General features: G+C 39.4%; 1 protein-coding gene across 1 annotated transcript in view; it reads left to right on the top strand.

Annotated features, from left to right (window-relative positions):
• The window catches only part of Dct (dopachrome tautomerase), a 37028-nt gene extending 31008 nt beyond the window's left edge, over positions 1-6020 (top strand). Inside the window, exon 9 of the mRNA XM_042682660.1 lies at positions 5917-6020. Coding sequence (XP_042538594.1) covers positions 5917-5940 — 24 coding nt within the window. The 3' untranslated portion in view covers positions 5941-6020. The remainder of the gene's footprint in view (positions 1-5916) is intronic.
• The last annotated feature ends 21513 nt before the right edge of the window (positions 6021-27533 follow it).

Genomic DNA, 27533 nt, shown 5'->3' with positions numbered 1-27533 from the left:
GATATAATTGTGTATGGTAGGTATGTTCCTGAAAAGTTACATATAAATCAATTAGATCTTAAAAGCACCAGGAAAAAAATCACTTTTTATAGATGAATTATTATGAATAATTCTATAAGTCAAGCAATCACCTCTTGTTTATCTTTTGGGTATTCAGAATTTTTATACATCATATTCTCATAAGATTTGGTTAAAACAAGATCTGAGGTAGACATAGGTAGTAATCATTTATACTTAGGTGCTTTTATCCATACTCGATACAACTTCTTAGAAGTAATATGTTTTAGGATGTGCTCCTATCAGAAACAATTTTCTAATTTCATAGTTCATATAAAAGAAATAAAATTTCTTAGCATTTTCTAACTGTACAATAAATCAATTAAGAAGTGCTTTTTTAAACAAATCTAAAGGTAGAATTCACTTGCAGAATAAAAGATTGGTATTTACTTACATTGAATATTATGCAAATAAACTCAAGAAAATATTACTGAGAATATGGGGCTATACTTTCCAATGATAGGGAGAAAATTTAACCTAAAAGAAAATGAATAGATGTCTTTACATGCTTATATCCTCAGTATTAGAAAAACTGTATGCATATCAATTATGATTCCAATAGAAATGCTTTTATGAAGTAAGCTGACATCCAGAAGTGAAATAAAATCTGGTAATTTCTTTCTTTCAGCTGTCTTTTAAATTTAGAATTCTTTGACATTAATTTCAATCTTAATATCATTAGTTATAATATTTCTAATGAGTAATTGCCACTTGCCATTAACAAGTAATTAAAAACTTACTAAAAAGCAAAATAAATATCTTGCAAATCATTGCTCATCTTTGAAGAGTTCTTGTGTTTTGTTTTGTTTTTAATTAAATTTGTGTGCAATGATTCCCATCTTCTGGTCCCTCAACATACATATATTGTAATACACACACACACACACACATATATAACAACAACTTCACTCCTGTTTTCTTATTGTTACTATAAAGGTAATGTACATAAGTCAGGCTAATAGGTACATTTTTGGGGGGACATCACCCCTTCCTTTCCCTTGCTCTCTCCCATTTTACCCTCCTGTCCTTGCCTACAAGTTGTGTAGTTCATGTTCAACATAGTGTCTAGAGAGTACCACTGCTGCATTCATTCACCCTTTGTCCCTCCATTTCTGTACCTCCCCTTATCTTCCCCAAAACAAATAGATAAACAAACAAGACAAAAATGAAAAAAATGACAAAAAAAACTCCTCTTGTTCAACTTTACTTCTGAAAGGAGGTTCGTAAGTGGACATTCTAGTTCTTAGGTAAGTTTCTAAGCAATTGATACTCTATTAATTGTATCTCTTGTGAACAAGTAGAAAAGGAGAGCTAGCCTTGACTAGGTAGAGTTTTTCTTATCCTCACAGTCTAAACACTGATCCTGGGCTGGGGTAGCCCAAGGAGAAGGGATACTAAGGGAGTTAGCTTGGTGGTGCTCTAGTTAAATCTTGAAGGTCAAAAGAATCCTCCATGTTCTCATGTCCAGTCAACCTCCAGAAGGAAGCTAGAACTAATGAAATAATTATTCTGTGTTCACTTTCACCTCTAGACTTGAAGCTAGAGGTCAAGTGATACACCACCACTTTGCCACACGTACTCAGAAAAATATTGGTAGTTAATTGATGTAGATACATTAAAGAGATGACTCCTTCCAATGAGCAGAATTCTGTTCCCTAATGCAATAAAGAAACTAATGGTTGGAGTCTTGCAGTTTCCTTAGTGCCTTGCTCATCCTGAGTGCTCTATACATGTTTTCTTTTAATGAATGCATGAATAAGGGAATCAATCATGTCTCTGGCATGCATTTTATTTTATTTATTTCTTATTGTGATTAAGTGGTTACATAATTCCCCAAATTTCACAGTATTGTGGGATAGTGCTGCTTAGTTAAAGTCACAAACACATTCTTTCATGGAGCAAATTGTCTATCATGGTTTATAACATTTATGAGTTCTATGAGCTTTGCAATGCAGTTATTTCTTCCACATTGGGTGATCTGTACTTTTTTTTGTTTTGCATAGCATCAGCTGTTCCCTCTTTCTCACTTGTTCCCTCCCTCCCATCAATGCCATTGAGTTGCTTAGCTGATTTTGGTCAATGTCCAGTGCAGCTGATGGGTCCCACTTTTGTATGTTTTTCCTTGACTCCCTCTAGTTCTGTGTCCTCCTCCTGGTTTCTGTCAGGTGTGCAAATATATACCATACATGTGATCAGCAGCATGGGGTTATTTAGTAGAGATTCAACCAGATGAGTGGAAGTCCTTTGTTTCTTAAGTCCTGTTAATTTTGTCGTATCACCTAACATTTTGGATTTAGCATCCAATTATCAGGGAGACCACGTGCCATTTGCCTCTTTGTACCTGGCTTACCTCGCTCAACATGATTTCTTCTAGCTCCATCCATTTCCCTGCAAATGCCATTATTTTGTCATTTCTAATGGCTGCATAATATTCCATTGTGTATAGATACCACAATTTTTGGATCCATTCATCTGTGGTGGGACATCTGGGTTGTGTCCATATCCTGGCTATTGTGAACAGTGCTGCAATAAACATGGAGGTGCATGTGTCCTTGTATACTGGTTCCTGTTGTTCAGGATAGATTCTGGCATGCATTTTAATGTCTTGGATAAAACATATTAGAGAGAAACATTACATCCTGTGAAATTAAGGACAATCTAACCTTCAAATTTTGAGTTCTACCTATGGGAGGGGGGTTACTACATTCAACAACAAGGTTATATTTTGCACAATTTTACTACATACATCCTAACACACACTTCAGACATATTTTCTTTCTAGATACATCTTCTCACCATTGGCAGGCTTTAATCCTTCCATTTATCAGGAATAGGATAAAAAATTAAGATTGCTAGCTAGACACGAGTGGCTGACACCTGTGATCCTGGCTACCTGCGGGGCTGAGAACAGGAGAACTATGGTTGAGGTCATCCCAGGCAGAACAATTTGAGAGACCTTCCCCTTCTCATCCCATAGCTGCACATGCCTGTTGTTCTCAGTTACATAGGAGTCTGTGATTGGGAGGATCACAGTGCCAGGTTAGCCTGGCCAGAAAAGTCAAGAAGACTTCATCTCTATGGGAAGGAAACTGGATTGTGTGGTGCACACCCATGACCCAGCAATGACCAGAAGCCTAGAGCAGGCATATCAAAGCTCAGACATACACCTGCCAGGAAATGAGAACCTACTCTAAAAATAATGAGAACAAAATAGGGCTGGCAGTGCATCTCAGGGATATTACAACAACCTAGCCAGTCTGTATAAAACGCTGAGTTTGGGCATTCAGAACTGCCCAAGCAAAAATCAAACAAACAACAACACAAAGCAAAAGGAAAAACCAAACACGACCATTTTTTTTTCACATTTCACGTTCGGGCCCGTCTAAAAATCTCATTTCAATGGAGGGAGTCTGAGCACAGATTCATTTTCTCGTGCTAATGAACCAGAGCAACATCACTTTGGAAAACTCCCAGATTGTTACTGAAAATGCTGTCTGTGAGTTTCTGTGCATGTTTAACTCCAGAATCTCGAAGGTTACCCAAAATTCTCAAGTTTTTCATGTTTAGGGAATAATGACATGTGTTGTATTCCTTCCTTCCTTCTTTCTTTCTTTCTTTTCTTTTTCTTTTTTTGATAGCAGCACTGAGGTTTGGGATCCAGGCTTCAACATTTACCAGGCAGTTATTCTATAGCTTAAGCCATGCCTTCAGTATTTCTTGCTTTGTTTTTGTTTGAGTAGGGTCTTACTTTCTTTCCTGAGCTGGTCTAAACCTTAATTCTCATATTTACTCTTCCCACTAAGCTAGGATGACAGGCACACACCATCACATCCAGCCCAGCTATTAGCTGAGATGAGGATCTGTGAACATTTTACCTAGTCTGCCTTAGAACCTTAATTCTCTTACCTCCGGAGTACCTGGGATTGCAGGTATGAGCCTCTAGTACCTGGTTTCTCGAATGTTTTCTATCCTTAGCTGAGTCTGATGAAGATCAGCATTCATATACTGAGAACTGATTCTACTTTGACTTTAAACGTATCAAAGTTTACATTGAAACAACCTCTATGAAATAAATTATGTATTGGCAGTTTATCTAATAAAAGTTTGAAAAACAACACACAAGGAAATTGTGAACTATAAGATATGGCAAGGCGTTTGAAAAACCACAAAATGCCCCAAAATATAAATACTCCAAAAATAGAAAGTCTGGGTGCTGTGTGTATTTTCACCAAGATTGTATCTATTGGATAAAAAAAAAAAATCACTTGTGAAATTTGCCACATTGAAATCTCTTGGATGTAACATAACAATTTGCTCTTCTTTGTTTCAGATGTTCTCTACTCCAATGGAGGTTTGTAAACATACAACCAGTTACAATTGTCATGCTTCCTTAGTGTAATTATTCCCTGTGCTGTAAATAAAGGCTAAACTAGAAAGACTCCAGGTTGGCTTTCCCTATTAAAACAATAGAGGTTTCACACACAAATCACACACCCTGATTACTCCCTGTCTTTGTGTGTCTTTTTCTGAATGTGCAATTAGCCCAATGACCATCTTGATTACCAGTATATAGAATTAGGCTAACAATAAAGCAAAACCTGCCCTCTTGTGTTTGGTTTGAAAATTGCACACTGCAGTATAGCTTCCTCACAGCTAAGCTATGGAGTGGGAGGGCTTTGGGTTCAGAACTGACAATTGGGAAAGCGTAGTGTTTAAATAGGAAAAAGTTTTCTTGTAGGCTCTCAGAATTTAATTGTTCACTTCTTTTGAGGCATTAAATGTTTTCCATGTTGGGGGAATATTTCTGGCAGTTGGGAAAATTTTTTCTCTGGGTAAATACGCAGTATAAATTTGGTTAACTTATTTATATGGTCATACTCCAGTAGAGATTGGGAAACTGTCTTTTAATTAATTAAGAACTGTAATCAAGAAGAAAACTTTTGGCACAGTGTTTAGAATAAATATTGAGTTAGTGAGTTGAAACTGCAGCATCCGAAAATTCTCTTCACTGGGGAAAATCCTCTTTTTAAATCTGAGCTATAAAAACTGGTGGTAATAAAAACATTTCATATATTGAAAAATACCTGTGTGTTTCAAAAGTCTTGCATTTCATATCAAATAGAGCACGTGTAGCTAAACACACACATGTTTACCCATCATTAGACTTATTTACAAGCAAAAGGCCAGCCTTAAAAACAGGTGTGTAATCAAAACCACCGTCCATGTCTAACAATTTCTGTGAAGGGAAGTCCCTCTTTCTCTCACCAGTGGCAAGCACATGACATTCAGCCATTTTGTTACCTCAAACACACACACACACACACACACACACACACACACACACACACACAAACTCATATTTGAGCCACACATTTTTTTTTCTCTTTCAAGAGTTTTATCATTCTGTGGTGTGTAACATTTTCTAAAGCATGGTCATTCTCTTTCTGTGCAGTCTCCTCAGGGACATCTTCTTACCCAGATGCACATGTCACTGTGTGTTTAGCATTTTTACCTGAAATATTTGAAATTCTTTGGCTCCATGCTGACTGTGGTGTTCACGGTCAGCCACATCACGGGAAAAATCTGGTGCATTTGGGTGTCACTCAGCCTGCCAGTGTCTTGACAGCATTATCAGTTCTCTCTAACAATCCAAGCCTCTTACAACTACCCAGGAACATGCAAATGTGTTCCTTTTCTGCCTGTCTGTCACAGCCCACATTTTCCAGCTTAGCTGCACAAAAGCAAACACGATAAAAATCATTTTGAAGTAGAGGCTGGGCATAATGGATGTCAATTCATTGTTTTGTGTTTTTTTTCTAAACAATAGTGGCTCTGAGCCTCCAATTACCATGAACTCACCTTGCAGCTAGATGGCTGCCTTGAGCTTGATTTCCCCTTGGCTGGAGCCAGGATTTCATCAAGTGCTTTTTATCTCCAGGTAAGCAGCTCATCTTCACTGTGGCTGCCTGGAAGTAAAACCCTGGTGATGTCTGTGGGCGAAGGGGCTTCTGGGTAAGAAACTAACTGTACTAGACACAGGAGAAAGGTGAGATTCGTGTAGGTACAGCCCTGCCACCCACCAGTTGTCCCCTTCTTCTGAACACTGAAAACACCACACTCCAGAGCACCAGCCAAGGGCCTTTTTTACCCTCAACTTAAACCACTCACAAGCGATTTGACCTTAATGATCTCCCTCTATGACATCCCTGGAAGTCTAAGATAAGGGTTTGTGTGTTGGAGTCCAGACACAAGTTTCTGTGCAATTTGAACATAATTCTCTCTGCTGACATTTGGCTGCTTTAACGCTTGGTCGCCTTGTACTGCTTCAGTGGTTTGGGATGCTCAAGGGCTGTCTATAATGGCCAAGGGACACCTGGGGCGGGGGGGGGGGGGCGGTTAGGAAGGGGAGGGGGCAGCAGAGGTGATGGGAAGAGGGGCGGTGCAGAATATCAACTGGGCAGTTGAATCTCAGAATACCACCTGATCCAGGAAATGTAAAATGTGGCAGCACAATTTTCCTCTTTTGCTTGTTAATTGCTTTTTTTTTTGTGGCAACATGGTAACATGAAATTTGATATTTGATCCATTTGAACAAGTACAATTTAGCGATACATTTTCCAGCATCCTTTTTTGCAGGATTTTTAATCACCCCAGGTACACACTTCTGTAGTACTGTATACCTCCCATTCCTCAGGTAGGTGCAGGGGACTCTGGAGCCCCATGGGAGGTTTCCCTTGTCCTGTTTATATAGGATTCTGAGTGCTTGACCGTTGCACAGTGATTCTGTCCAAATGAGGCAGGATAGATAAGGGAAACAAGACATGGTAAACAGCTGCCAGGAATTCAAAAACTGAAGCTTAAAGCAAATGCAAGAGATATGCATCTATCTACTTCCCTTAAGACTAAAAGGCACCGAAGTCATTTTAGGGGAAAAAGAGGCAAGATAAATTAAGGAAAATGAGGCGTGGTGAAGGCAACTTAGAAACAAAGTATTTAGAAGTACTCTTTGCTTCTAAGAGAGACAACAGGAAGCCTTCCTTATCCCAAGGAAAAGCATCTGTTTTATGACAGGAGGTATTCTTACCTGCAAACAATGCCCCAAACATCCAGGAACTCAGAAAGCATAACCCCAGGAGTGATTAGAGCCAAGATAAAATACCTATCTTTGCATAACCTTGAAGTCAGACTCCCTGCCTTTATCATATAAATAATGCTGCGGCCAAAAAGCTTTGAGCACCTACACTCCGTTAGAGCTTGTCTGCTTCTTGCTTGCTTAACTTACACAAAGCAGCTCTGCCACATTTTCTTACCATTATGACTTACCCAGAAACACTTCTCTTGCAATCAAAGTCAAAGACCTCAAGTGAAGAGTCCTTCCTTTCAAATGGAAACTTCACAAACCCTCACCTGCGTCCAGTGACAGAAAGACAGGATGAGTGCCCGGTGTACTTAAATCCTTCCTGATAGCTGTTACCTGCCTCTTAGTGTCATGCCCTTTGGTCTGTGAAAACACGGAGAGTGAACTTGGACTCTGGCCCATTAAGAATGGAGGACAGAGGAAATTCAGGCCCTGGATAGAGACAGGAAATTCAAGCCCTGGATGGAGTTTTGTATGTTTCCCTTGAGCTCTCCCTCACTCTCATGGAAAATAAGAATATAAATCATGGCATCATGAATAATCCTCTTTTTGCCAGCAAGGTGTTTGATGGTAGGCAACCAACCTCTAACCAGGCTTTAGGAAGCTTTTCTCATTTCCACCTTAGGAACTCAGCATGAGGCTAAGGGGGAGACCAAGCAGCAGTGGCTATGTTCCATGTCCTTGGCCAGCCTTGAAACAGAAAGCCAGTCAATAGGAACAGATCTTTGTAGAGGACCTGAGTCAGTATAAAGATGTAAAGTCTGGAAACACAGCAGCCATTTTGCCTGTTTGGGAGTTTGAACTAGCTAGGGAGTGACCCATCCTATTTATTTCATTTCAACCTACCCCCCCTGCTTAAAGTTTGGTCCAGTTTCAGTCAAGAACTTTAGTATGACATGAAATTTTTTAACTAACTTCCAGAGAATTTGAAAAAGAAATGGGAAGACAGAGGGAGTTGGTGTGTTTGCTTAGTTCTTTATTTCCAAATACCATAATTTCTACCTTCAATTGAAAAAAAAGTTTTTCTTTGTGCTTTAAAGATACGAGAAGTGGAGAAACATTAATACAAAGGACTCCTCTAGAAACACACAGGAACATGCAGTGATTCCCATGTCTCTAGGGGCAGAGACAGTATAATTAATTAATTTTTTTTTTTTTGGTTGGTCATGGGGCTTGAACTCTGGGCATGGGCGCTGTCCCTCAGCACTTCAGCTCAAGGCTAGCTCTCTGCCACTTGAGCCATAGCGCCACTTCTGGCCTTTTCTGATTATGTGATGCTGAGGAATCCAACCCAGGCCCTCATGCATGCAAGGCAAGCACTCTACCACTGAGCCACCTTCCCAGCCCAAGGAAGTAAATTTTTAGCTCAGTCATTTACTTCCCCAGTCAGCTTAAGGCCTGAGTGCCTTTCCTTAGTTCCCCCTTCCCACCCTCCACAGCTCCACTTTCAGATTTTTGCTGGCTAATTGGAAATAAGAATCTCACAAACTTTTCCTGCCTGGGATGACTTTGAACTGGGATCCTCAGATCTCAGCCTCCTGAGTAGTAAGGAATACAGGCATATGAACCACCAATTCCCAGTACCAGATATCGTTTTTAAATTTTTAGTTTTAACTGCTGTGGGATTTCATTTCCTTGCTTACAAAAGGACATTCACCATGTTCCTCTTGTTACACAGATATGTACATATACACATACTGTTTATGAATGAATATAACTTCTTTAGAATATCATTGCCTGTGTTGGTGTAAAATGCAGAAATTACTTTCCAGCAATTGGAAGGCTAAGTTCCAGCTCCAGGTGTGTTCTAGGGTCTCTTCCCTTGGTTTGCTGCCTTTCCCCTGTGTCTTGTCTTTGCTTAGTGAGTGTATGCATCTTTTCTGTCTCTGTGTGCACATTTCCTCTCATAAGAGCATGGTCATGTTGGATGAGAGTCTACCCCAATGGCTCAGGCTCATTTTCATTTAATCACTTCTGTGAAGACCTTGTCTCCAAATGTGGTTCCATTCTAGGGTATTTCCATATAATGAATTGCGGGAGACATAATTCATCCTGTAATAGCTAAGAACAGAGAAGTTGCTAAATAAATGTTGGTGTTACTTAGCAAACGATATTGGAGTCCTAGGTGTGTGAAACCAAAGCCGTGGGCTAAATTTCATCCATCAAGACAGGAAATCTTGTTTGGAACTCCCAAAAGGTTTGTGGATTCTGTAAAGATATCTGAACCGAGCAAGGCTCTGTTGTAGAATCATTGCTTCTTTTCCCTTGATATTCACGATGGAGGTACCTGTGTGATTTTTTGGTACTTAGATGGGCCACTAAGCCCCTGGATGGTTTTGGGTGTTGTTAAGACCTTTTACCCCCGAGCGAGGAAGAAGGAAATAAGAAAGACACCACTCCAAAGAAATCCAACCATTCCACTGAGCCCCAAAGGGCACTGTTGCCTCTCACTTGGTGGAGAGAGATCTGAAAGGCAAATGGTGTGTGAAATGTTAAATGTGAATGAACTTTAAGCAACTGACATGGTGCTTCTGCTTCATTAAAATTTCATTTTTTTCCCCTGCTAGTGCAGCATGAGAAAATGTTCCCAGTTTCTAGTTCATTCCTGGAGCTTGAATATTAAGCTCAGCCTGGATTGAGAAGACATATCTTGGATGAACAGAGCCTGTCCTTTTTCGGTTTGTCTCTCTGAGTTTTTATTTGGGGGTAGAAGGGAATACAAATGGATGGGGAAGGAAGTGACTAGTGTACCTTACTTCACTGGAAGTGAGGATTCCTTGCTGTTTAGCTATGTGATCAAATAAGCTTTGTATTTGTAATTTAAACCTTCTAGAGGTAGTTTATGTGTTGTTGCCTCTTTTGACTTGCACTTTTCGCCCATTTGACTGTGGTAGTAGAGCATATTCTTCCAGAAATTACACATTGGCATTACTTACAAATTTGTAATGCTGCCTTAACAAATTGCACATTGGATTTGTGTACTTGGTTGAACCAATGAAAATTGCGTGTTACACAGAACTGGGAGCCACTTGCCTGCGGTATTTATGCACATCTTCAGTACTTAATTTCATGTTTCTCATCTCTTGAGATGGTCAGTCTTGATTTTCACTTGGTTAGATTGAGAGCTGCTTAGGAAATTAGTAAACTAGACTTCTAACTGTGTCTATTGGAATGTTTCCAGAGACAATTGGCATGTGGGAGGACAAGCTGAAAGGAAAGCCCACCATGAGTGTAGACAACTCTCCCCATAGGTTGGAGATCCAAGTAGAAAAAAATGGTAGAGACAGACAAGCCAATGAGGGAGAATAAGATTCTGTCTTAACCAACTTCCTGTCACGGTGACAGAATACCTGAGATACATACCTTAAAAAGAGGAAAGACATATACTAGTGGACATCCTTGTAGACATGCAGAAACGGTCAGATAAGTTGATGGTAGGCGAAATGAACCCCAAGATAAGGATTCAAATGGTTTTGCTTTCTTGCTATTGTTTCTAACATATTTATAAGATGATTTCTTTGTTGCTTTGTATGTCCCTCCCCCACTGTATAACCCCTGTTTTCACTGTATTTGATGTTGGTATAAATTTGGGGAGGGGAAGGGAAAAACAAATTGTTTAAATAGGGATACAGGTGGACCCATTGCAACAATGAGATGTACAAGACATTATGTCAAAAAACAAACTTTACAACTTTGGTATGGGGAGTGGTATGGGCTGGCAGGGATGGGAAAAGGAAACAAAGGAGGAGGCAACAATGCTTGATAAGAAATGTACTCATTACCTTGCTCATGTAATTGTAAACCTTCTGTATGGTATTTTCACAATAAAAAACTTATTCATATAAAAAAAGAGGAAAGAAAGTTTCGTTCAATTCACTAATTGGATGAGTAAATCGTATCAGGTTGACTACCTGAATTAGTGACCTTTAGGGAATTAACGATGAAGAGTTGAAGTCCAGAGTTTAAATAGCCAGGGAAGTTTGTGAATGAGTACCACATATTTAAAGTAAAGGTGAGGAATCCCACAGCCTGACTCTACCGGGCAGGAAGCTGGAAAGAATTCAACCACAAAGAGGTGATCGAGAGGGGCAGTCAGAGGTGTTGGCCCAGAGACAGAGAAATCTAATTCCATGTTTGCCATTTTCTAGAAGTGCAGAGTGGTCTCAGGTAGCCTGGATGACCTCTCTGAGCTCATTTTGCCTGTTGTTCAACTAGGAGGCTTGGGATTAAATTATCTTCCAGACTCCATCAAGCTTAAAAAGATAACAGCATGTAAGAACAGAAAGAACACACAAGGAAGAAGCAGAAGGCTGGGTTTAAATTCCTTGTCTAACCTGTGTAATCTCTAGGCTTTGGGGAAATGCTATGTGCTCTCTGAATCTCAAGATCCTTGGATTACAAGGGTACAAAATTTGAGTTAGGTAGTGTATGATGATACTAAAAGTGGTGGCAACACCCAGAGCGAATGAATATTCAACTATCTGAAGCCCATGCTCTGTGATAATAGAAAGGGCTAGACCAGGACCTTTTTGTTTCCATGAACTCTTGCTTAGGTTCAGTGGGAGCTGGGGTCTCATCTGAGGCAGGGCAGGGGAGGGAATTCTTTCCCAGCTCACATTCAGTTCCTGCTGACCTGACCTGTATAATTTAGGCCCTCAGGATCTCAGCTCCCACAACCTGGGCTTACCAACTGGGCTGCTTCCTTCAAGCCAGTAAAGGAGAGACATTCACAGTGACAGCCAAAGGCATCTAACGCACATAGTTACTCATTCATAACCACATACTGGTCTTTACCTTGACAGTTTTCTATTGGGTTGAAGCAATCACAAATGCCACCTGAACTTCAACAGAGGGAGCATCCAAGGCCATAAAGCCAGGAGCTGGATCGTATGGACCACATAAGAATCTGTCCTCCACTACCCTTGCCAGTGAGCAAGCATCCATATTTTCAGTAAGAGATTCACAAATGGTTTGGGGATCAGAAATCTACAAAGTCAGTCATCAATTAATAATCATTTTTGGCTTCCGAATGCCTTCTCTTCCTTTCATCCATCCTTCTGAGCCTTCAGCCCATATTTCCTTCCTTGGCTGTTCTGTCCTTGTTATTGCATTCAGTTACTGGTAATTGGCTCCTCTCTTTTTCTGAAGTTGAAAGTCTCATTCTCACCTATGGTGATCAAATAATAGTCCCTCCCATGCAATCCACTATCCTTAATCATTCTCAAAGCTACTGAGGGGCCCGCTTCTAATACCCGCTCTTTCCCTTCTCCCTCCTTTTGTTCTGTTTCCCATCATGCTCCCCTTCCTGCTTCCTGCTCTGAACGTTTTGCCACTGATTACACTGGAGATTTCCTCTTTTCTTCAAACCAGTCTCAGTGGGCATCACTGATCTTGAAAAACCTGCTGATAATTAATCTCTTTCCAAAGTTGAATTTATCTTTTTCAGAGCAGATCTGATCTATGTGGCATTTCATGAGGTCCACACCACAGGGATCACTATTACCCCTATTATTGTTTATTATTACTAGTATTAGCTGTGCTGGGAATAGAACCCCGGGCCTCACACATGCTAAGCAAGTACGTCACCACTGAGCTACGTTAAAACCCTCAGTCAGCTCTAAGTTAAGATCTAAAGCTTTTTTTTTAGATAACTAACACCAACCCAGTCTGAATCCGGATGACCACACTCACTATTTCACATGCTCCTTTTTTTGTAGAAAGTGCACCCTCCTTTACCTAGGCTGGGGAATCTTTTCACATGAGTGAAAACCTCACATGAGTTCCAGGTATATGGAATTGGGCTGGATATTGGGTTCCAGTACATGGGTTGAGTACCAGGGCAAGCTCCATAAATGTGTGACTTGTGCAGTTATGTCATGGTTCAGACATGGACACCGTTCTCCAAAGTTTCATATGGTAAAGGTTTAGTTTTTAAGATAGCATGATTGTGCAGGGATAGGAACTATATAGGAGGCAGGGCCTGATGGGAGGCCTTTAGGTCACTGGGGACATGTCTTTGAACAAGGTCATGAGATACTTATCTCCCAGTCTCTCTTGGCTTTCTGGTTCAAAACGTAACATTAACTCTAGCATATGCACAAGTCATTACCAAGCAAGGAAGCCAAAGCAATGGAGCTGCCTGCTTTGGATTTAAACCCCTCTCCTGAGATAAAGAAACCTTTTCTCTTCATAAATTAGTTGCTTTGAGTATTTTGTTGTATTACTATGAAGCTATTATACCTCACAAAGAGTGCCATATTCAGAGGGATCATTGTATTTGCTCTAATATTCTATCATCACCATGTTGAGATTCATTTTATCTTTGAACCTGCACTTTGTATACGAAGTCTCATGGGAAAATGTATGTATGGGCAGGCAGATGAGTGGAGCACCTCTACTGGATATGCACGTCTATTGTTCTTGTCACCTCTTTAGCACTACAGTGTCCTGTATGCACAAAATTGTGGTGAACCTTTGATGCACAGAGAGTTTGGTGAGACTTAGTATAAGAAGGGGTGCAGCTGCTCTGACAACCCTGTTTCCATTTGAACGAGAACTTGCCTCTATTTCAGGAAGACATCAGTAGCGTTGTAAGCATGACAAATCATCAGGCACGCTGACGATGTCTCTTCGTACTCCTACTTCTTCTCCATTAATCAACCACTTACTTGACAATGATGACATAGGAGGAATGTGGAAGATAGAGCCCTCCTATTTCCTTCCCTTTCAATCTATCCTCATTCGTTTGGAAGCTGAAGGTAGGGAGTATTGGGAGAGCATGTATCAAGAACAGAAATGAGTTAGTTTTGTGCAGTGTTTTCACAAAAATACCTCTGCATGGATGCGCTATGGAATACTGAGTGTGTGATTTCAATAATTTCTCTCATACAGCTTAAATGCACTTAACTTTTCATATAGAGCTGGCAGTGCACAATATCAAGACGGGCAATGAAATTCATGCCAATAATTTACTTATTTGCTTATTTAGAGCAGCATTAAATAGCAACTTAAAAAATAACTCTACCATAGCTTGCGAGACATGACAGTCCATGTAAAAAAAGTAGAAAGTCTACACTTTTGCAGGTATAACGATAATTTTTCTCTGTACAAGTTCTCTGCACTTCCCTTCAGTGGGCCTAGTTAGGATGTAGCCGTGCATGCTGTGAGGTACTGATTGAGAATGTAGTAAGGGAATTGTCTCTATTCAAAAAGATACATCTAACATTCATGGAGTTTCTAGTCTTTTGACTAGACAAAGGTTCCCACATATTTCTGATGATCACTCATTTCCCTCTCTCTTATTCCTTAAAGCAGAGTTAAAGACAGTATATAATTCTGATTTTCTTAGCCCTAAAGATGGACCAAGGCTGGTTAAAAACCCAGCCAGGACTGTACCCAGCTCCAGTGATTTTAGCCACATAAATGGTGGAAAAAGTTGAGAAGTTTCCCCTTACAAAGGTCCAGTTATAGTTGTGATCAAAAGACTTTTAAACATCTATAAGATACTTAGGTGAAGACCAGAGAAGAATCTTCCTTCAAAATAAATATGAGTTAAGGAAGAGAGAGGAGCTCAATTGTACAGCACTTAGCATGTGTGAGGCCTCAGATTCTGTCTCTAGACCCACTAAACTAGCTAACTACCTACCTTCCAGACAGTTGCTATTATCTTCATTTTTGCCTAGGGCCTTCTTTTGGAAGAGCATGAAGTATATCATCCTCATGGTAGAATTGATTCTCATTATTCACAGGAACAATTAATGACAGGCACAGTGAAGAATGAATCAGGATTCCCAGAGGAAATAGGAGGCTGGATTCTCCTAGTGTCTGTGTCCCAATGCTTTCATCAACCGATCACTTTGTTTTATGCACATTTCTGTGTAAATTCATCTTATTTAACACATGTATATGTATCTTAAATTTACACACTATATATATATATATATATATATATGTAATATACGCGCACATGCTCATATTTGCTTCATCAAAAAAAAAAAAACTAGTGGGTCCACAGAGTGACTAAACACCATGTTTTAGTTGAGATGCTTCATCAGGATTTTGTAGGGACGCGGAATGGTGGCCAAAGATGAGAGTTAGGAATTAGGCCAAGGGTGCTGCTGTTTGGAGGAAGAGGACTGCTGTTCTCATAACATGTGCTTGTTTGTTCACCAGCTCTATGATGTTGAATGAGCATCTTGGAATTGCACATGAATTTCTGTCGGTGGAGCCAACTCATAGTTTGTCATCAGCTATCCTGCTGCTTTGCTCCTCGAAGTGTTTTCTTTCCCTTTCCCTTTTTATTAGCATCATTTAATTGTATAAAGGGGTTTTATTTTTTACATGGAAATGTAAGTATGCAATCCAGCTCACCCTTCTGTCACTCTCTCACCTCCCAAACCATCCTCAATAAGCGTCATTGTTCACACATATTCACACGTGTTCCTTATTCACCCTCCTCCACCCTCTCTCCATTCACCCTCTCCTCCCATGAGCACCCACTCCCTGGACAGGACCTATTTTACATTCCTAGTATTAATTTGGTAAGTCTATGTTCAAAGGAGTGACACCCGTGGTATTTCACACATGCATATCCTGCGCCTACAGCATTCATTACCTGTATGATTCAGGAAATAGCTCCACAAGCCCCACCGAGAAGCCACTAGAATCCAGGGTCACAAAATAGAAAGAAGAGGTCCTTTGTCCTAGCACCATACTGGCATTCACATCCCCACTTTCTCTGGGCTAAACGTTCACACATTACTCTCAGCGTTGACCATTCTTTGAGTTTGGATTTTTCTACATTTGTGTCTGTTTACTTTGAAATAAAAAAAGAAGAAATCACAGTAGTGACAATACAGCCCATTCAGGGGCATGCCATAGGCATTAGAATTTAGGAGTGTTCAACTCCTCTTTTTACTTGCTTTGCCAGGGTGGTGAAGTTAGATCATCCTCCACCATTTGGTATTACTTAATTAAGAAATACCTCAGAATTTTCTCCCTATTAGTTTCAGGCAGATTAGGAGGGCGGGGGGGGGGGGGGGCGGGGGGAGTCTTATTTTAACAGATGCTAAAGAGTCTTTCCAACAATTTGAGGATCAGGAGAATGTCTTTTATAGAGTTCCCAAGCATTCCCTGGCTGTTTCTGCCAGAGTTGAAAAAAAATTTAGTGGCTGACGACTTAATGAAAAGCCAAGCTGCTCTGACAAAGAACTCCTGGGCAACTATTACTCTGGTTCCAAAGAGTTATTGCAAATTAAATTTTATTCTTGTCCTTTATGATCTATATCAAGCAGTAGGGTAACAGCATGACTGAAATCTTCGAGTCTTGCACTGCTGTTAATAAAAGCGCCCGTTCATTAATATACGTACCAGCAGGAAAAATGAAATGGTGTATACCACTTGACAAGTCAGATATTGTATTGTCAACTTGGTAGGCAAGAGGCAAGGTAAATACAATCTGGGTTTGGGGACAGGGTAATTACTGTCTCCATCTGGTAGCTCGTTCTTCGGCTGAACTCGTACCTCTTCTGTGTGCTGAGTACTTACGGAACATTCTGCTAGGCAACTTAAAAAGGATTACTTTTTAAATGTTACCTTGAAAGCTTTTCAAGACTGCTTTTTGTCTAATAACACAATATCACATCTGGTGTGATTTGCCATGGCTGTACAGCAAAATCTTTTAATAGTATTTATTAAGTGCTTTGCGAAGATGCATAATCACCATCGCGAGTTGGTGGTAATAGAGCGCCATTAGTCCTCTCAGCCTTCCATGTCCATGGAAAAGGCCGGCTCAGCAAGAAACACATAATGAATGTAAAGCAAATACAAAATACAACATCCCCACAGTCTGACTCTTGCCCCTGATGGATGGGAATGGCACATTTCACAGTCTAAGTAAGTAAGCTGCTTGGTGAGTGCTAAGAAGAAAAAAAAAAGCATCTCTAAAATATTTGGCATGAAATATCATGAACTAAACAAGCACGAGGAGCACACAGCCAAGGGAGCCCTTTGGGGCACAATGGTATTTACTTTAATGACCGTGGCTTAGGAAATTGCCATATTCCACACTGGGTTAATAAAGGCTCAGGGCAAAGTAGAGAGAGCGGGAAGCAGTACAGGCTTAAGTGTGGGGAAGGGGAAAGAAATGTCAAGTACCTTCTTCTTGTCATTGAACATCAGGACATAGTTTCCTCCTCCATTTCTTCCCATTCCCACAGCCCAGAGCAGGGCAAGGCAAGAAAAGCATTACAATGAGGGAAAGTCAGCTGCAGAGAAGGCATGTAGAAAAAAAAAACTGACTGCTTTTTGGACAATGGAGTGCTGGATGTAAGGGTAATAAATAGACAGTGTGTGATTAGAAAGCTGTAATTCAGTCAAGAGATTAGTGATCTTATCAGCAGGCAACACAAAGCCATTTCCACGTGTTTTGAGATCATCAGGACCTTGAGATGGGACAGGGACTTTGTTAGTCAATATCTTACCTGTGTGTATGTTTGGAGTATTGGGAGTGGGGTTAAAACTGGGGCCCCATCGGATCAATTACTATTCTAAGCCGTCGTTACCTCCACACATCTGTATGGCTCTGTATTCTTGCAGAGCTGCAAAGTCTTCCCAGACTCCAGGAAATAGAATCTAAAAAAAAAATCCTGGCAGCTGGGTGCAGGTGATTCACGCCTGTAATAGCTACCTACTCAGGAGGCTGAAATTTGAGGATCAAGGTTCAAAGCCAGCCCTGGGCAAGAAAGTCCATGAGACTCTTATCTCCAATTTACCACCAGAAAACCAGAAGTGGCGCTGTGGCTCAAGTGGTAGAGCGCTCACCTTGAACTGAAGAGCTAAGGTACAGCACCCAAGCCCAGAGTTCAAGCCCCACAACTGACAAAAAAGATATTAAAATAAATAGAGTCCTGGTAGAGGTAAACTATGTGTGGAAATAAGATGATCACTATTGTTCATGTACATCACCTGCAAAGGAGCCCACACTAGATGATTATTTCTAGAAGGTGGGCTCTCTCTTTCCTTAATGTTACCCTGTAGCAGTGGGGGCTTTGCCTTTATTTATTCAAAGCAGCATCAGTTTCCAGCTCTTGTGACAGAACATATTTTTATTCTCTACTTTTAAGCTCCTTGAGACCTTGATGGAATCATTGAACATTTTAGGGCTTCAGTTTCCTAATTTTTTTAAGAACAAAAATAGTTCCTACTGATTTTTCTTTGAAGGGAGGGAAGATATTCTGCTTGTAGATTATGGCGAGTTAGCAAATTGGAGGAGTTCAGCACTGTTTTTTGAAACTGTGATGATGTTGGTGCTGCTTTTGGCATTATTTTTAGGTGTTATTTTCTTCTTGAGGAAGACAGGCTTCCCAAACATAAGTCTTCTCAAAAGTAAAGTCAGAGAGCAGGGATCTGTGCAATAAGTTTATGACTTGAAATGTGGTTTCTGCTTAGACTTACAGGTATTATATGATATTCCCAGTTCCAGTTAAAAACTTTCATCTCTGTCCTGTAGAAAAGCGTGGTGTGTAGACACATTTGTATGAAATTGATCTTTACAGGATAACTTTAGGAACAAGTAATGTTGTGAAAGCAAGCTTAAGTACCTTAAAAAGGGCTGAATGACTTAATCAGAGATGAACTTCTTTTCCAACAATTGCTGCCAATCAAAGAGATTTTTTTTGTTAGGTACCAGCAGATGGCATTAAAAAATACAACATACTTTGTTCCCTGTGGAACACATCTCTTCATTGTCAAGTGGATGATCACCAGGGTTTTATGACTCTATTGTGGGAATCAAGTGGAAAGTGTTACAAGGAGCTTAGTAGCAACAAAAACTGAATGATGAGGATTTGTGAATGGCAATTTAAGTTGGAGAGGGTTCATCTCTATCCATCACTTCCTTGCATGTTGGTCTGTCCTTTAGAATGGCAGAGATGCCATTTGGTGAATATGAAATGATTGGTACTACTTGAACATCAACACGTAGCCTGTCATCGGAGGGAAAGGACAGAGGTGATTCTGAAAAACCAAAGAAAATGCCTAGAGTTGTTCTGAATTGGTAAGATAGGCCCATGGATAAATTAAGCCTCAAACTCAGTTTGTTGGCAGCATCCAATAGAATCTAAATACAATACTTCTGGAACAGCAATGGCCACCGGAGGTTTTGTTCATGGAAAGATCAAGCAAAATGGCTGAAGTGCAGAAAGTTCAGAGCCCTACCCAGTGTGTGTACCAAGTGTGTTCCAACCAAGGCCCATTTTGAGGCTGGTGTAGAGAGCCAGGCATTTTGTGGGGAGTTGATTGTGTACCTGATGATGTAAGCATGGGTTTTGGATTCTGGATTCTGATTAGGGATGTTTTCAATACAACTAGTTAAGATAGCTTTAACTAAGGACGGGGTGGATAATAACATTACTTAGGACTTCTTTGGTAGGATTGAAGTTGCTCCTTCAAACTTGCAGCTCAATATGATTAATCACCTCCAAGCGTGGTAAAAAGAGGGCTTATACCGCTGTAATTAGATTTATAGTAAGGTGTCACATACAGTGGGGTCTGAATTGATCTCATGAATGGCTGTTATTATACCTAAGGTGACTATATAATTTATCATTCAAACCAAGGATGCTAAAGAGTGGAAAGAGTGATAGCTGTATTGCGGCAATAGACAATAAGGACTGTCATGGACAATTTGGGATCTAGGGCCTTCTGATTTATATCTGGTGAGTAGAGATGAGGATTCATTCACTGGACTGCAGTTCCTCTGTGATTTGTTCCTGTTTTTTTTTTTTTTTTTTTGTTAAGTGCCATTCTCTTATATTATCTGTAGACTCTCATGATGGAGGTTCAGCAATAATCAGGGGAGTATAGGGAACACATTATGGATTTCATGGACACTAGATCTCATTCCTCCTTCTTCCTTTGTTTCCCTCCTTTTGTGCTGCCACATCACTCCCTCTCTGCTTTTAGGCATGGAAGAAGAAAGATTCAGGTGTGAGAAAGCTGTTTTGTCTGCCTATTGCTCCTGGTTCATGCTCTGTCCAACAATATACTTCTTGATATCCAGTTTTCCCTTCCATTTCCCTAAAACTTTAAGACTTTCATATTCAAAACCAAACACATAAACAGAACTCATGCTTATCTTCTGCTAAATACAAATAGCTTCCACATGCTGCTTCATAGTAACACATTAGTTCAAACAAAACCCAATAAAATCATTCCTGTGTCACTTAACAAGCTTTTAACATTGCTCTTTAGATGGAACTTTTGGGCTTACTAGAATCTGGGGACATCTCATTTTTCAATGCAGGAAGCTGGAGTATGATAATTCACAATATATGATTCAGAGCCCGAGATGAATCAGGAGGCTGTCGGGTGTCATTCTGCCAGTCTCGGCTGAGAGAATTGGTTACTGGCTTTTCTGTGGCTGCACTGATGGGTTGATTTCACAAAAATAATAAGTTGGTAGGAACTAGAATCATTTATATTCAAATTCTAAAGATTTGGGTGAGCCCTGGAGAAAGGGAATGAAAAAGAAGAGAAACAACAAAAGGCAGAAAAGACCTTGGCTTCTCTGTGTGGCTTCTCCCATGTGTATGATGTGTGGAGAAGACTATGAAAGTGGAAGGGACTTGAGAATTTCCTTTAAAGAAATGATTTGTGGGGCTGGGAAGGTGGCTCAGTGGTAGAGCGCTTGCCTTGCATGCTTGAGGCCCTGGGTTTGATTCCTCAGCACCACATAAGCAAAGAAGAAAAAAGCCGGAAGTGGCGCTGTGACTCAAGTGGTAGAGCGCTAGTCTTGAGCTGAAGAGCTGAGGGACAGCGCCCAGGCCCAGAGTTCAGACCCCACGACCGGACCCCCCCCCCCCCAAAAAAAAAAGAAAAAGAAAGAAATGATTTGTGTAAATATAGGGTTTCCTAGATCAAGGAAGAGAAACAAGTAGCCTTTTATAGGCAGACCTTTTTTTTAAGTTGACATTCAGCTTTCTGTACACCTGGGGAGAAAAATTTCAAGATGGACATTACCAGCAGCCACAGCCACCAGGACTCTGATGGCTGGTCTTCAACATCATAGTGTTTCGCAGGACATTTCATAGTTGATTTAGTCAACAAAGCTGCTATACTAGCTTTTGGTTAGGATCAACTCATTGTTGTGTTGTGAACCAACAACACAAATAGATCCTAGATGAGCCTGGTGTATGGAAGGAGTCAGGAGGGGGGTGGAATAGTCGTAGTAATGGTTGGCTTTCTGTAGAGGTGATGTCTAGGTCAAATGATCAAGCCAGGGGGAAGCAGATTTGACAGCTTCTGTTCCAAGCATCTCACTTTGCTTTGCAGAGGCCATAAGTTCAACCTAGAATCAGTGGTTTATTTGCAAACAATCTTTATTTGAAAATTGGAGAAGACTAGCAGTTGAATGGCACTACATTTTAGAATAAACATGTAATTTATGAGTTGTCTGCAAATAAAAAGGCATGGATTGCTTGCCTACCTCCTTGTTGTTGGCATACTTGCTGCCAAATCCTAACATCCTCTTAGATCATTGAATTGCAATTAAAATATTACAATTATTCTCATGTACTTTCATTTTTATGCCTATTACTGACAGATAGCAGGAATTCATTCATATGACTGGCTAAATTCATTATGCTCACCAAATCTCATTTTATTTAGTGTAAAATGGGCATTATTATTTCCATCTCAGAAATCCTATGAAAACGATGGTATATGTCATGATTTCATTGCTCTGGATGCATTTCATTTTATAACATTCTTTAAAATGTTACTAAGTACCAGAGGGCTGCAATATAGGGCCAAATATGTATCATTAGGCCTCTGGCTTAATGTGTTAAAACCTTTTAGCCCCTAAGCATAACATGGCTACCTCTAAACAACTATCTCCTACCACACAACTACTCTCAGAGTGGATAAATGTGTATATGTATATATAATTATATATATGTATATATTTCTAGTTGTGCTGTCTGCAGATCTGTTCATGGCTGTCTCTTTCCTGGACATGAATTTGGAGCTCAAATGTCATCCAAAGAGGTTCTCCTGGAACATCAATCTCCTCCCTAATCCCTGCTCCTTTTCCTGTTTTATTTCCTCCAAGGCACCTTCCACTTAATGAATCATCTTGCTCATTTATATTACCTAATGCACTGGCTGTTCTCTCTCACCCCCAACCAGGATGTAAACTGTCCAGGAGCAGGAATCTGGTGTCTTGCTCTTGTACCTACAACTGTGTCTGGCACGTGATAATGGCTCATTTTTTTTGGGGGGGGGAAGACTATAGATAATTGCCTGTCAATTTTTTTTGTTTTCAAGTTTTAAAAGAAATAACTTTATAAAAGGGAAATAGTGTTTTTCAATTCAGTTTGTCTAGTTTGTTTTTCTCCCCAAACTTGAGAACTCTATGGGTAAAATTTCCCTTCTTTTGTTTGGCTTTCTGCTTCAAGGTGAACATGAGCAAGAGTCCCCTGGGCAGGGCTACGAAGACAGGCATCTAACTCCTCCTGGCTTTGCAGGGTCCCATTTATGAGCTAAGAAAATATGTTCAGCCCCACGTTCATAACCAGCAAATAAATGTGTCTGTGGAATGGAAATGTATTGTGCCGCATCAATTGCAGATGCTTGTTTGCAAAAAGAATTGAACTTGTGACTCAAAGTTTGGCTCTTACAAGATGAAAAGCAAGTTTTCACCTCTAACTGCTGCTATATTATGAGATGGTATTTTTTCTATGATCAATGTGATGTTGATATGTATATATTATATAATGTATATAAGCATATATGTATATATCTACATATATCTAATTATTCCATCCCATTTGTCAGTGGATTTATCTGAAAATTGTCTTGTAAAAATCAGTTTGTTCAATGAAAATTAAGATAGCATTGTGAGTTATAGTGTTACAGCTAAATGATATATTCTCAAATTTTCTATATGGATTATCTCACTTAAAAGATCATTTTGAAATTATTGATGTATTTATAATAATCATGGCTAAGAGCATTAAGAAATCAATTATTTTCCACTGGTGGATTCTGGTAATGCATACACAATACAGCACATAGGGCAGGACTAGCAAGAGGAGGAGTTCAATACATATTTGTTAAATGAACATTTACTGGGTTACACAGTATTTAGCATTCCCATGGGCATGAAAACAGTTTAGAAATATAAAAATTGATGCAATTTACTTAACTTGGAAATTGTTAGTCCACTGACCTATAATCTTATGTTTCTGGTCTCATTTATATTCTCTTGATATCAGATCTAAGCCATTTAGTTTTTCTCTTCAGGAAACTAAGATGAAAGAAGAGAGGACTAGTGCTTTTTATTTACATGTGGGAAGCCCAGTGTTTGAGTTCTGGAAGACCTTATTTCTCAATTCTGTGTGTACTTTGATGAGAGTCATTGGTTTAATCTGAGTGTTTTTTTTTAATTATTGAAATTTCTAAAGAAAATCTCAAATAAAAGATGATCCACAAAGTTCTGCACCATCGATCATGGTAACAATGAAGAAAATGCAGAGAGTGCATGGGTTGATTTTTAAAAACTATTTTAATACAAGATTAATAGCAATTTTTCTATCCAAATCAGAAATGAAAAATCTTAACCCAAATAATAGTTGTTTGACAGTCACATGAAGTTTTCAGTTTGATTGGTGCACACATTTATCCTGCATATAAATGACATATATGCACACAGAGACCTCACCACGATGCCATCCGTAGGTGTTTTTCTTGGAAGTACTTCATTACAAGGCAGTGTTAGAATCTAGTCTCTTCTCAGCCTTGAAGAAAGTCACAAATGTTCCCATGCTAAGCTGAGTCTGTGCTGCAAACCAAGTCTCCAGAATGCGTACAAATCAATACTTGAGTTGTTGTACTTGGCCTAAAACTCAACACTGGCTAATATTTGCACCAAGGAGGAATGTAATGCAAACGTATGTTATAATTTCCTTCACTCTCTTTTTGTTAGCAAAGCTCAACTTTTTAAAAAGTAAAAGACATTAAGTTGGGCACTGGTGGCTCATGCCTGTAATCCTAGTTTACTTAGGTGGCTGATATCTGAGGATCTTGGTTTGAAGGCAGCCTGAGCAGACAAATCTGAGACATTCTTATCTCCAACTAACCAGCAAAAAGACAGAAGCAGAGGTGTGGCTCACGTGGTAGAGTTTTAGTCTTGAGGGAAAGAGCTAAGCAAGAGCCTGAGGTTCTGATTTCAAGCCCCAGCACTGGCACATACACACACCAAAAAAAAGTAAGATGTTAGTGACTATACATCAATGAGAATGAATCTTAATTTCTGCAAATTTTGGATAAGTCAAAAACTGCACTTGTTGACCCTTTTACCTTGAAGGAAGCCACCTCTTAGCCTTGCAAAGAGAAGTAATAAAAGAATCACAACTCAAGAATTTGCTGTTTCATTCCTCCTTGGTGATTTTAGTTGTGTTCAGTCTGTAGCCAAAGCATGTGTGTAATGGCAAAAGAATTACAGCAGGCTAATGTCTGTAGCAGGGGATATAAATTAAATCTCAGGATTTTGTATCCAGTAATATTTTTAATGTGTTTGATTTTCCAGAATGTTGTTTTTTTTAAATTGTTACTGCTTATCACTATTTTTAAATAGTGTTTTTCAGTCTAGTCCTTACATTTGAAGTAGGTGATACATATTATTTCTCCTGCTTGGGAAAGTTTCTGTAAGGGAGTCAGGTTTCCCGAACAAATGTTCTCAGGTGGCTGTAATCAAAGTGCCCACGTGGCCTTCCTTTAAAGACAGAAATCTGTCTCATGGCTCTCTGGGAGAACAGAACCACAAACAGAGCTCTTATCCACAACTTTTCAATTCCTCCTTCTCTGCTAAAGACCTTAGCCTCAGATTAGGTTTTGTTGTAAAATACACAAAGTATAAGATACATCAATTACAGACATGTATTTCTGTTAGAAAAATACATATTATAACTAAAGAACATGTAAATAGAGGCACTTCAATAAGCTAAGTGTTTGTAGTTGTGAGTCTCACCCACCCACGTCTAGTATCTGAATTCAGTGAGCCCATTCCTCTCTACTCATAAGTTATGATGTGATTACAGAATTTAGGGGGCATCACAATAAATGTGGGGAGGTCATGACATCAATGGAGTGTCATTGTGTCCCCTGTCACTATGCCAAAAAAGAAAGAATTAAATTTGGAGGAGGATCCCAAGATACATGTTGAAAAAGGAGTAAGCAGAGTCAATGAAATCGCAGTGATAGGAAAAAAAAATAAGCTCTCATGTTAAATTAGTCTGAAAATCATACAGAATAATAGGAAGATGATAAAGACCAGGAATAGCAATTGAGTATTGTTTGGACTATATCCATGCAAGGTGGCTAATATTGTGGCATCATTAATGGATAATCCTTTCAGCTCGCTGCCCAGTTCATATGTCTCTTCAACAAGAGTAATATTTATAATGACGGTGTTAAAACACATGAAGCAGGCATTTATATATTATCTGTGTGATTAGTGAGTACAGAACATGGGTTCACATTCACTAAGATAATGTGTTTTCATACACATGCACAAAACCATTTGGGGGTACAAAGCACAGGGTAAAACACGACATTCTGATCCATTTCATGGAAGATAATGTAGAAATATAGTTTTAAAAAGAAAGACTTGGAGTTTAAAGCCATAAAACAAGTTATTACTCAAATATTATGAAAAAACCCCAGCGGATTTAATTTGTATTGCACCTTAATTATTGAAGAAAAAAAAAACCTGGTTTCTAAACATACGATGAAATGAGCAACACAAATGATCCTTCAGAAAGAGATGTTCTGTGTCATTGGCAATAGGAAGTCAAAGGTTGGTGGTGAACTGTTGGGTGGTTTTCTAGAAGTGTGGAATACTGAACTAGATAGTTAACTTTATGACAACTTAAATGAAAGATGCCACAAAGTCTTGCAGAATCCTACATTTCAAATTTCATTAGGCATAACGTGGCAATAGATGTGTGTAAATACTTTCTGTTCTGTCAAGATGCTCAGATATACTTAATACTATTGCGTGCGTACTACTAAAATGGAATGACTTAAATCCATAACTAATTTTACTTTTTGATGAGAACAGAGATCGAAAGGTATCACATATGCGTCAATACTGAGGATGAGTTAGTTAAAAATGTGAGTGGCCTACTATAGTAGTCTCTCACACATTCCCTTTCCCTAGTCCAAATGCATCAGTAAAACCAAGAAACACCTGGACAGCCAACTAACTGTATTCATAAAGCTCCATATAGTATATTTTGTTTCTTTCTGCCCAGGGGGGAAAGAGTTAGGCCTGGCTTGGCAGATAGCTTAATCTGTGGTTCTTGAATGGACTCGCGTTTAGGCCATTTGTCTAAGTGCCAAGCAGTAATTCAGACCAAAGGTGTACTTGAAAGCAATGTTTTCTGTGTGTGTGTGTGTATGTGTGTGTGTGTGTGTGTGTGTGAGACTAACATTCTTTACACATACAGTTTTTCATCACTAGGCCTGAACACCTGGGGCTCGTCCCATGAGCTCAATACAGGCTGGAGCACCAGGAACGAAGCATGCTCTTGAGAAAAAGGTGTGCCCTGGCAAACTTTTAGTAGATGGACAGTTAGATACATAAAAAAGGTCTCTGTCTTGAGTCTTGGTGCTCATAGGTCATTGAGGAATTCCTTCACTGAGCAGCACAAAACAAGAAGAGCTGGTTGACAAAACATTTTTGTTACAAAGGTGTGTCAACCCTGAGCTTAGAATTAAGAAGTTAAAATCTGTGATTTATATATATATTTATAGATATAAAAATAGATGATCATACTAAGACTAAAAAAGTGAAAGAAATCTCCATGTCAATACTATATATATATAGGGTTTTTTTTTCTTTAACTTTTTTTTTTGTCTGTTGTGAGTTATTTTGTCAGAGAATGCCCTTGTGATGTAGAAACCAATTGACACAAAACAAGTAATTAAAAATGAAAACGGATGTGTAGATCTATTTGTCAATTCAAGAAAATAACTTGACATGGTAAGAGTCATGAACACAGGGCAAAAAAAACCCCCACTTAATCCATGATCAACTTACAGCAAAAGCAATGATTGTATCATTGAAGGCGATTTTCAATAGACTTGGGAGAAACATGATTCAGTAGGGGTGTCTATAAGTAACTGAAGAAAAATCTGTGCCAATTGGATACAGTGGACAGACATGAAGGAAATTTAAAAAAGTGGTGCCATTAATGAACTTGAAATTAGGCGGGTGAGAGAGAGAGAAACAGAGGGAGAGAGAGAGAGAGAGAGAGAGAGAGAGAGAGAAAGAGAG

Source organism: Dipodomys spectabilis, unplaced genomic scaffold, assembly GCF_019054845.1.
Source record: "Dipodomys spectabilis isolate Male_0828 unplaced genomic scaffold, ASM1905484v1 ptg000075l, whole genome shotgun sequence".
Lineage (NCBI taxonomy): Eukaryota > Metazoa > Chordata > Mammalia > Rodentia > Heteromyidae > Dipodomys > Dipodomys spectabilis.
The sequence above is the reverse complement of the archived record's forward strand: the minus strand, read 5'-3'. Positions and strand labels throughout refer to the sequence as shown.